The 12,038-nt window shown below is 44.8% G+C and overlaps 1 protein-coding gene across 1 annotated transcript; it reads right to left on the reverse strand.

Moving 5' to 3' along the window:
• Positions 1-3,076: 3,076 nt before the first annotated feature.
• On the reverse strand, positions 3,077-11,050 carry LOC109374910 (paired immunoglobulin-like type 2 receptor alpha; the record flags this gene model as incomplete). Its single annotated transcript, XM_019629885.1, has 3 exons — positions 10,718-11,050; positions 10,003-10,392; positions 3,077-3,250 (listed from the first exon to the last, which is right to left on the reverse strand). Coding segments are annotated over exons 1-3 (619 nt in total), but the record flags the coding sequence as incomplete, so codon positions are not given.
• Positions 11,051-12,038: the final 988 nt, after the last annotated feature.

The following is a 12,038-nucleotide window of genomic DNA, read 5'->3' on the forward strand; positions in this document are numbered from 1 at the left end:
CAGTGTCACTGGCCCTCATATGTGGGATCCGAACCGGGGCCCTCTGGCATCCCAAGCGAGTTCTTAACCATCGCGCCACTCGGCCGGCCCCTGAGTTGAATTCTTAAATACCATCTTCCATTTCCTCAGTGACTGTGTCACATTTTCTCTGTATCTCTGATTCTCATCCTTACTCTCAAGAGACAACCACTGTGGTGGATTGTTGTTTTTTGTTTTTGTTTTTGTTTTGGCAGAATTAAACCCACAGTTTTTATGTAGTTAAATTTATTAATATGTTTTTTCATCACTTTTGGGTTTTACATCATACTTAGGGAAGTCATCTCCACTCCATGGTTCCAGCACTATGTATTGAATTACCCACCTTTCCCCATTGGTTAAAAATATTACCTTTTAACCTACCAAATTCTTGCATATATTTGGGTCTTTTTTTATCCTGCCTGTATTTGGTTAATTTCTTTTCTTCCACTGCTTTATTTGTTATCTAATTATCTATTATATGCTAGTATTGCGTCATTTTAATTATTGTAGCTTAATAACTATGTGATAATACTCATAAGTGTATTTGCCAGGATCTATTCTAAATGCATTGTGTTTAATTGTCATGATAACCCCTAAGTAATTACTATTATTATTCCCATTTTACTGATGAGTAAGTTGAGGCACGGAGTAATAGTACCATTGTGCCAGAGTTGACCTAGCCCGGATTGACAGCAGGAAGTCAGATTTTATGCTTTTCACCTCTGTGCTTTAATATCTAATACGGCAAATATCCTCTCATTGAAAATTTTATGTAATTTCAAATCAATTTTGGAGGGTATCGAGGCAAAAATAATTAATGCCTCTAGCTATGTCCTCTCTTTGAGCTGTAAATGCACACATCCAAATTTCTGATGGACCTCTCTACTCAGATGCCACAAAGGTATCTTAAATATAACCTATCCCAAACTAGACGAAGCATTGTTCTCCCGCAAACATGGTCTCAGACTTCCCATGTTCCCTGATTCACTTGGTGGTTTCATCACACCCTCCTTCACCCAAGGTAAACATGGAACTTCTTCCTGCCCCCTCGCTTCCTGCATCAATCCAATCCCCAAGTCTTACTGTCCCCTCTTAACCTTTTCCAGAATCTGGCTCTCTCCCTCCACCCACACTGCCACTGCATTAGACTGGCTCAAGCCTGGCTCACCTCCATCCCTTCCACCACAGACTGATGTATCTACAAGGAGAAATGAGGTTGTCACTTGGCTGCTTCATGTTGCCTCTGGGATCCGAGGCTCTTGGGTATGATTTACAAGGTCTCTTCTCCTGCTTCCTCCAAAGCACTGAGCTACTTACAGTTCCCAGAATGGTTTCCTCTGCTTGGAAGAACAGTGACCTCAATACCACCCTCACCGCTTCCCTGGCTAATTGGTTTTTACTCAGATTTTTTGCAGGTGTCACTTCCTCTGGGAAGTCCTCCCTGATTCCCCTTTTTTCTCCCAATCTACTATAGTTCTTTCCAAATGAGGCAATTACCGTATTTGCCGGCGTATAAGACGATTTTTTGGCCCTGAAAAATATGCCTCCAAGTGGGGGGTCGTCTTATACGCCAGGTACACTTCAGATAGACTGCCCATAGTGCTTGCCCCGTGCCATAGTGGCCTCCCAATGCCCGCCCACTTCATTCCACATACCGTTCAGGCATCAGCAGCGCTGCTGGGTGTATGCTCGGCTGTTATGCGATTTTGCTGTTATGCGATTTTACCACACTCGCAAAATCGCACACAGCCGACCATACACCCAGTATGATAGCGCAAAATCGCGAATCGCGATACCATACTGGGTGTATGGTCGGTGTGTGCGATTTTGCGAGTGTGGTAAATTCGGGTTACCGTATATTTCTTTACATATGCATTGAAGATTCGCGATTTTGCGCTATCATGGTGCCTGTTAGAATGTTGAAGAGCTCGCACTTGCGCACTAGTGAGGTCCCAGGGAGATGCTGATGCAAGGGTGGACCAGACTGCTGGTGACAGGGCGGGCAAACAGGGAGCAGGGACCAATCAAATCAGGCTTTGTATACAGCCAACAGCCAACCACAATACTGCACCATTGTACAGTACAGCATAGAAAATGTCGACCAGTCAAACCCCTATCATCCCTATCATGGCACCAGCCAAAAGAAAGAAGTATGATGCAAATTTTAAACTGAAAGTTATAAACTTTGCTAAGGAAAATACTAATTGTGCTGCTGCAAGACAATATGGAGTAACAGAAAAGATGGTTCGGGACTGGAAATCAAATGAGAAAGCATTAAAGAGTATGCCAAGGGGTAAGTGTGCATTAAGAAGAGGCACCCCACACTGGCCAGAACTCGAAAAACATGTAGCAGACATGGTGGCTCAACATCGCCAAAACGGTTATGTGGTGACACGAAATACAATACGCTTGTTTGCACTTCAGTGGGCCAAATCAAATCTGATATTGTTTTACCTTTTATTTGGTGTGTGGAAGGTGTGCGGAAGAGGGGGTAGTCTTATACGGCGAGTATATAACAAACTCTGTATTTGAGTGGAAATGTTAGGGGGTCGTCTTATACGCCCAGTCATTTTATACGCCGGCAAATACGGTAACCCTTGAGGCACTCCCCTCCCCCACTGAGTTCCTTGAAAACAAGACCTCTGCTTTTTTATATCTCCAATCACAAGCCAGGCTCTGGAAAATGGATCCCTACCAATGCTTGCTGAACTGAACCAACTTCCTGTCTCTTCTGTTCTTTCCTTACTTTTCTCAGGGTAGAACTTCTCCTCATGAACCAAAAGGTGAGGACTGATGAGAAATGATTAGGTCAAGAGACAAGAACTGGAAAATGATCAGATTTGTGGAGAGAGGTTGGTCTAGAGGAGTGGTTCTCAAACTTGATCACTTTGAGACACCACCTGAGGAGACTGTTAACAATGCAAATTCCTTAATCCAGACCTCACCCCAGCAGGGATTTGCATTTCTAACTGGCTCCAGCGGTTATTCTCATGCAGGAGGGTTTTGAGAAACACCCAGTTGGGAAGCTCCGGAGAGGGCGGGGTCCTTGACCACTTACCTTTGCTTCTCTTCCACCTGAGGTAGACCATTGCTCCCAGAATCGCGATTCCAAGCACAGCACCAACCAGTGCCACCCCGACTATAGCTCCTAGAGGCAGGGGCCAAGAGCTCTTTTTGGTGGCTGTGGTACTGGCGGAGGCGGTGGTGGGCACTTGGGTGGTTTTCTTGGGGGCTGAGAAGACATGAGAATAAACAAATTCTCCCCTGGAGCACAGGAGGTATCTGGGTGAAACTGTCACACCCTGTTCCCTAGTTTGGGGAATACTGAGGATGGGGAACAACCCTCTGAAGCTCTCACACAGGGAGAGGAGTAACAAGGTGAAATGCTGAAGGCTGAAAATCCACATCACTCAGTGTAAATCCTGACTCTACTACTGATCAGTGGTCTGACCTCAGAACCTTGTTTCATCACCTACAAATAGGGGTAACTATAACACAGGGTTAATAATTTTTTATTGTGATAAAAGACATATAACAAAATTTACCACTTTAACCATATTTAAGTGTACAGTTCAGTGGCATTAAGTACATTCCCATTGTTGTACAACTTTTACCACTATCAATCTCCAGGACTTTTTCATCTTCCCAAACTGAAACTCTGTCCCCATTAAACAGCTCCCCATTCTCCCCACCCCAGCCCCAGGCACCCACCATTCCACTTTCTTTCTCTGTGAATTTGACTACTCTAGATACCTCATGTAAGTGGAATCAAACAGTATTTGTCCTCTTATAGGATTGTTTTAATAAATGAGAAAACATCTGTAAAGAACCTAGTATATATTGGAAATACGTTTTTAAACGTTAAATTACCATATTTCCCCATGTATAAGACGCACCCTTTTTCGAAAACTTTGGGGGCTAAAAACGGGGTGCGTCTTATACAGTGGTTGTAGTTTTTAAACTTGCATTTCCCACTTTTTCGCGCTTGTTGTCTTTGTGCTCATTGTTTTACACTTGTTACCAGTATATTAGGTTACGTTTTGCCACATTCTGCCCAGAAATGGCTCAGAAAAGATTTTTGTGCTGTGCTGAATTCAAGTTAAAAGTGATCCAGTTTGCAAAAGTGAATGGAAATCGTGCTGCTGAACATAAGTTTGGTCCTCCTCCAACTGAGAAAACAATCCGAGACTGGCTATGGTTGGGAGTTTTGACAGTGATGAGGAGTTGTATGAATTTTATGATGAATAAAACTTGAGTTCAATAACTTTATGTAATTTTTTTTTTCAAATTTTGGGTCCCAAAATTAAGGTGTGTCTTTTTTTTTTTTTATGGTGCGTCTTATACATGGGAGCATCTTATACATGGGGAAATATGGTAATATATATTGAACTTTAGTTCCTACAAACAGATTGTACTTTTGTCGATGTTTAATGCACCACTAAAAAAACTGACATAATATGAAGCCACAGAAAAAATATCTACTCCAATAAAATCTTCAGGTTAGTATGGACCAAATTCTCTGTCCATGTTGGTTAGAAATTAATAATAAAACTAAATACCATGTCTCAATGGAGATAACTTTAAATTTATAATCAAAGAAATACATATATATATATATATATATATGTTATTTAGAAAATAAAAACCAAAGCAATACATATTTTAAAAAAGTCTCCTGGAATATGATTAAAGCTGCACTCTAGGCTAAATGCATAGTATTAAATGCTTTCATTATTTAAAATGGGAAGAAATTTTTTAAATTAATAAAATAGGCAATTTTCAAAGAAAAAAATAACCAAAACCAGAGAGTAGCCAGCCCTAAGGAAACTCACAGTTTGAAAGTAATGAAAACCTATGTAGGAATATATTTATTAGGAAACAGAACAGCAGGTGGAATAAATACAGGAAGTGGTTATTTAGGGAAAAAAACCAAGAAAACAGACAAGACTCTTGGTAACCAAACAATAAAACAGTCTGTTTAAATTGAGAGTGTATACTCAATTATAGGTTGATAAAATTTAAAAACTTTATGAAATGGATGATTTGCTGGAACAAACTAATATTTAAAAAAATGGATTTAATAAGTAATAAAGTTTAACTGATGGGTAGACAAAGAAGCGAAACACTATTAAGGAACAATTTTTCATAAAGATTCTATACTCAGGTGATTTTATGGGTAAACTCTTGTAAAAATTTAAGAAACAGATAATTCTAGACAGAAGGTTCCAGAAAATTGAGAAATATGAAAAATTATGCAATGCTAATTCATTACATAAAATAATGCTGATACTAATATTCATTCATAATTTTAAAAAAATGAAGATTAAAATAAAAGGCTGTTGTTTTTTTAACTGATCTGAGTGGGGGATAACACCCAGTATTGCCACAATAGGAGTATAAGTTGTCACAGCCTTTGGGAATGCATTTGGTAATGTCTATCAAAGTGTAAAATACCCATGTGTGCCCTTTGACCCAGTGATTTCAGTGCTAGGAATTTGTCCTATGGAAATCCTGGTATAAGTATTGAAAGGCCTGTGTTTAAGAGTGTTCTTTGCAACATTATTGTGATGTGGCAACAACCTAAATGTCTTTAAATAGAAGACTGATTAAGTCAATTATGATACATTACTACAATGGGACACCATACAGCCATTTTTAAAAAAAGGCACAGATGTATATATGCTGAAATGGAAAGATATTTGAAGTACATTAAGTAAAAATAGCAAGTTATAGAGCAGAATACCATGCAGTTTAATTCTATTGGTATTATACAAGGTGTGATCAAAAGATGCGGTGAATGTTTAAATTAAAAAATGTATTACAGTAAAAGACACATTGCTATTAATCCCCCTCAAAATACTCCCTGTCAGCTCGAACACACTTATCCCATTGTTCTTGCCACTTTCTGAAGCAGTTCTCCAGAACTGCTTTTGTGAGTGTCTTTTGTGAGTGTCTTTACTTTATCCTCCATCATGACAACGCTCTGTGTCACACATCGCTTCTGGTATGGCAATTTCTGCCCAATGAAAACATTATGGTGTGTCCTCATCCACGTTATTCACTGGATCTGGCACTGTACGACTTCTGGTTCTTCCCCGAAGTCCATGACCATGAAAGGTAAACGTTTTGAATCGATTCAGGACATGGAGACAACCATAACAGTGTACCTAAAGGCACTCACGAAAGAGGACTTCCAGAAATGCTTCAGAAAGTGGCAAGAACGATGGAATAAGTGTGTTCGAAGCAAGGGGGAGGATTTTGAGGGGGGTTATGGCAATGTGTCTTTTATTGTAATATGTTTTTTAAAATTTAAACATTCACCATTTTTTTTTATCACACCACATATATATATTTTGTATCCGTATGTGTGTCTACATCTATATCTGTATGAAAGAACACTTCTGCAGAAAGAAGTAGTGTCTGGGGAGATAAAATGGAGAGGGAGGAATGTACTTTCCGTTTGACTCCCTTCTGTGTTGTTTGACTATTTTTTATTATGTGCGAGTATTAATAGCACCTTTATTAATTTTAAATTTTAACATTTATTTTTATCAAACTTGTATAGTCATAGAATTTAAAGTCCACAAATTTTAGACAGCTTATAAAAATAGCAACTTCCTGCATAAGCCTCCTCAACCCCTTCCCACTCCTCCAGAGACGGCTATTTTCATCACCGTTAGCCATTTATTTTGGCATTAACCTCATATTTCTCAATCACGTGCATTTACTGCTGTTACTTGAGTTTGTTGCTTTAGGTAGCATGTATTTTCTTCCTAGTATTGAAATTGAGGAATTAGATCTTTTACACCCCCATTTTATCTATCTTACTCATTTTCTAGCATTTGATATTCTCCCTTTCATGCAATGGGTTCTTCACTTGGCATCTGGGACACCATTCTCTCTTGGTTCTTCTCCTGCCTCCCTAGAAACTTCTGCTCAGACTTTTTTGTTGGTTCCTCTTTGTCTTTCCAACATGTAACACTCACGGTTCAGTCCTAGCACCTCTTCTCTGTCTACACTCACTTCCCAGATAATCTCACGCAGTCCCATGGCATTAACTACCAGTGAAATGCTGATTACCCACGAATGTACACATCCAGCCAACTCTCCCCACACTCCATACTCACCTGTATCACTGTCTATCATGCCTCCATTTGTTTGTTTAGTAAAATCTCAAATTTAAGATGTGCAAAACAGAATTCTTGATTTCTTCCCAAACCTGCCCCACTCTCCCATTTCCCCTTCTCAGTAAATGGCAATTCCATCCTTCATGAGACCCAGGTCAAAGGCCTTACAGTCAACTTTGGTTCTTCTCTTATTCTCACCCCCACATCCAATCATTTGCAAATCACGCCTGCTCTGTCTTCAGTTTATAAGCAGCATCTGGCCGCTTCTCAGCCCACCATTGCCAACACCCTAATCAAGCCACATCACCTCTCACCAGTGTTCCAGCTTTTGACTTCACTCATCTGTATAGTCTTATTTTCCATCCAACAGCCAGAGGGATGCTTTTACAGTGTTAATCAAGTCACCACACTCTTCTGCAGGAAACCCTCACTAGCTGCCATCACACTGAGTCAAAGTTCTTTCCTTGGCTTTCAAAGCCACACCGGATGTGTGCCATGGCCGGTTTTGACCTTACCTCCTGCCACCCCAGCCTTTTCATTTGCTTCAGCCTCACTTTTCCCAGCTCATGGCCTTGGCCCTTGCTGTTTCCTCTTGACTGGAACATTCGTCTCTAGACTCTCTCCTTCGCTTCCCCCAGATCCATGGCTAGGCTGGATTTTTCTGCTGGCTTCTCTACCAGCATTGTGCCTTTGGAGGCTGGTCTTGGTAGACTCCATCCATGGGCTCTCTCGCCCTCTGGTTCTCATTCAGTGGCCAATGGGAGTCACCAGCAGGAGACGGAGAGAGAAGGAGGGTAGGTCAGGGTATAGGCCTATGCTGTCTCCCTGATGGTTATTGTATTAGTCAGGGTTCGCCAAAGAAACAGAACCAATAGGATATAAGCGTTTTATTATGAGGGCTTGGCTCATGAGATTATGAGAAGCCCCACACCTGCCTTCGGCAAGAAGGGGGCCTAGGAGAGCCAGTGGTTCTAGTCCACCCTGAAGGCCCGAGAACCGGGAGCTCAGATGTCTAAAGGCAGGAGAAGATGGATGGGTGTTCCAGCTCAAGTGGAGAGCCAGTTTCCCCTCCCTGCACTTTCTTGTTCTATTCGGGCCCGCAGGGGATTGGATGAGGACCACCTCTCATCTCTTCTGGAAACACCCGCACAGACACATTTAGAAATAATGCCTCAACAGCCATCTGGGCATCTCTTAGCCTATCAGTTACATTTGCTGCAAATATTCCTTTAGTGTTATGTCTTTGCATGGTGGTACTTGGATTAAAAACATTTCTTTTTCTTTCTTGAATTTTTGTTCTTTTAAAGAAATAATGAGCCTGAATATCCTATTAAATGTGTTATTGAAAAAGTTAATTTATTGGTGAAAAACTTAAATGTGACAAACAGAAATGAGAAAAGGAAGAATTAGGGAAAGGGGAAGATGGTTCTAAAAAGAGACATAATCTCTTAAATGGCCATTTAAGGAGATATGGAGGAGGGTGCAGGAAATATAAATCCAAGGCTTTCTCCCTTAATCCAGTTTGTGAGACATTTTATAATTACTTTAAAGCCAGCTTGATGATCAAGATGGGGCAGCCATACCCAGGGTGGGAAGGGTGGTGCTCAAAGAATGTCCTTCCCAGCTGGGAGCAGTACTTCATCACTGACATAGTTTAGAATTACCAGCGCAGTGATTATGGAAAGCAAACCGACTCAGTTAATTGTTAGTTTTCTAAAAAATTTTCTATAGACAGTGTACCCCCTCATTGCCTGCATCTGGGAGACAGCTCCTCCTGCGCTGTCCTGGAGACAGATAAACCCAGCTTCAAGTTCTGATACCCACTGAGTAATATAAAAAGATCTATTAATACAACACACCCCATTATTAGGTTAAAAATAGGTCAAGACAGCAAGATAATCAAGCCTGTAGGTGAGGCTGATTGGCTCATGATTAAGAGAGGAGGCTCTAGGGTTAAACTGGGTTCAACTTTTATCATGAGTGGTGATTTGGGGCAGGTGCGAGCCTCAGTTTCCCCATCTGTAACAGTACCTGCTGTTACTGTGAGGTTGTGCAGGTTAACTAGCACGATGCATACGAAGGTTTCAGCCGGGTCGCGGTACATAGTAAGCGGGAGCTGCTGTTACTGCTGCTACAGAGGGGCCTCTAACGACCAGCACAGAGGAGCAGGATCAGAGTGGAGAAGGGGACAACACAAGGGCTCCTGGGGGAGAGGTGGGGACTGGGGTTCAATGAAAGGCTAGGAGGGTGAGGAGGATAGAGACTGGAAGAGGGAGGAAAGAGGTATGATGGGGTGGGGAGAGTTGAGAGCCATGTTCTGGGGAGCAGAGTGGGAGAAGGAAGGAGAGAGACTGGGAAAACAGGTGAAGGGATGTTACCAGGGAACCGGGGGCTCCTCAGGGCGTTGTTGGGTACCTACTGTGGGTGCCAGGCTGAGCTCCTGGCTGTGGGGAGACACTGAGTTGGGAATAGCTAAAGCTCCACACACGGACACATGACAAAAGGAAGGCAGGCCACATCCTGAAGAGGTGAAATCCACCTTGAACATGGGGTGAGGGCACGGGGCAGGGCTAGAGCCCCAGTGTGGAGGGTAACTGGGGAGCCCAGAAAGTGCTGAGGTCTGGGGATGGGGGTGTGGGCTGGATCTGGAGGAGGTAGTGAGGGAAAGGGCAAGGCAGGCCAGGTTTGTGGGAGATTTAGGTGGAAAGGGTAAAGCTGGCAGAGGCCTGGGGTAGAGTTGGGGTGGGCAGGGTGAGGAGGTTGAGAGAAGGGCCAGGAAGAGTGGGGCCTGGACCAAGGCTGGGGGACGAGGGCACCAGTGGCCTTCGAAAGCCTCAGCCAGGGCAGCTAGACTCACCTCGGGTGATGGTGAGTCTGGTCCCAGGGATGGACTGCCACACCTCCTCCTCATGTTTCTTGAGGGTCAAATAGACTCGGCAGAAGTACAGACTCTCGTCTTCCTTCCGCAGGTTAGAGATCTGGAGGTAGCCGTTCTCCCAGCTCTCTGTCCAATTCAGGAAGAGCCGGTTCTGGAAATCCGTATGGATGAAATGCGGGGTCGTGTTGTAGATGAACGCCCCATGGAAATCTTTCCATCTCCAGGTTATACGCACACTGAGAACACTGGCTGACTCCCAGGGGTGACAGAAGGAGAAGGGGATGTGGATGGAGCCACCCTCGGGGGCTGAGAGCCACTTTGGTTGGTTGACCTCATACCGAGCGTCTGAATTGCACTTTGTCGAGCTGCCTGAAGGAGGAAGGGAGAGGGAGAAACCTCAAAGTGGCTGTGGTGGTGGGTGGTGTCAAAGAGAAAGCCCCAGACCAGCTGGCACCCTCACCCAAGGGCAGAAGTGTGTCAGATGGTAGGACTGGTCCTCTGGCTGGGTGTCCCCCTCTCCAGGCTTGGGGTAGGAGCAGGGTGAGGGGTGGGGGGACCTAACACTGTGGGACCAACTCTTTGCTTGTTGGAGATGGCTGGCCACCCCAGCAGGCCCTTTCTACACCCAGCTTCAGGCCCCCCCGGGGGCTCCCCCATGGCCCAGGGCAGAGCCAGGATGGTCCCGGCCACTCACCATTCTGCAGAAACGCTGGCAGCAGCAGCAGGGGCAGCAGCAGGGGCAGACTCATCACCTTGCTCTCCTCCAGGGAGATGAGAAGACAAGCACAGACCTCAAGGCCAGAGGGGAGGCCCTAGGAGGCACCACCTCAGGGAAGTCTGGGCTGCAGGAGAGGAACCATCAAGCTCCTTCAGAAGGCGGAGGAAGGGTGGGAACCTTCCTCAATTCTGCAGCCCCAGAGTGACCAGCACTTCCTTTATCAATCTGGCTTCTTCTTTTCTTATATTGCAAAAGGACCTCCCTTTTGGCCAGTGCAAAGAGAACGGTGATATAGGGTCCCAGCCTCCATTTTCACACTGAAGGGTGTGGTCCTGACATCGGTTTGCTGGGGCCTCTTCTCCCTCACCTCAAGTCCCTGCCTCTGCCAGAGTCCTCCTCTCTGTCTCTCACTTTCTATCCTTTTCTCTGCTTCTCTGAGTGTCTCTCAGCCTCTGTCTCTCATCCCAGCGAAGGGATGGCAGCAGGACCAGCTCTGGCCCTTTCAGGGAAGGAAAGGCGGCCATGAGTCCCTGCCCAGCTACAACTGCTTAGAGAGAAGGAGCAGGGAGCCTATGTGGTCAGATAACCTCAGGCCCCAGCCCCAGCCCCAGAAGCACCCAGCTTGCTCTTGTTCCCTCTCCCTCCCCTCCAGTCCCCAGGCAGAACCAAGGCCCACCAGGCCAGGTCGCTTCCCTTTGTGCAGTCTCACACCCTCCCTGAGGTTAAGAAGTGAGGGTGGGCTCACTCCCACCTCCCTAGAGAGAGGGCCTCCTGGAGGCCATGCCTCCACCCACTGGATCTGCAGGGCCCTCTGTCCTCTCCACTGTACAGATGAGGAGACCAAGGCTCAGGGAGGCTGTGCCCCAAGTCCGTGACTCTCAAGTGACAGATGTGGGACTCGAACTCCAACCTCGCTGACTCCACAGAGCTTCTGCTGCTTCTGGATGCTTCTGTCTGGTTGCACCACAGACTCTCTGGGCCTCAGCGTCTGAGTGCAGAGATCTGGGGTGTGAGTCCCACGAGGCTGTGTTTATGCTCCTGTGGTGATTCCATGACAGCTGTTAGAGCCCTGGCTAATGCAGAGCTTTCCATGGACACAGGGGATAAAGACTCAGAACAGTAATGATTCACCCCAGTGACAGTCCCTGGGACTGTCTCCAGTTAAGGGCACTGCCAGCCTTGGACTGGTGGTGGATGGGCTGAGAGATTGGAGGCTGAGACTTTTCATGACCTACAGGATTGGTTCCATAGGAGGATCTGCCCACCCCCTTTCCAGGATGCGGTTGGCATCAGCCAA

The sequence above is a fragment of the Hipposideros armiger genome, unplaced genomic scaffold (genome assembly GCF_001890085.2).
Source record: "Hipposideros armiger isolate ML-2016 unplaced genomic scaffold, ASM189008v1 scaffold_875, whole genome shotgun sequence".
NCBI lineage: Eukaryota > Metazoa > Chordata > Mammalia > Chiroptera > Hipposideridae > Hipposideros > Hipposideros armiger.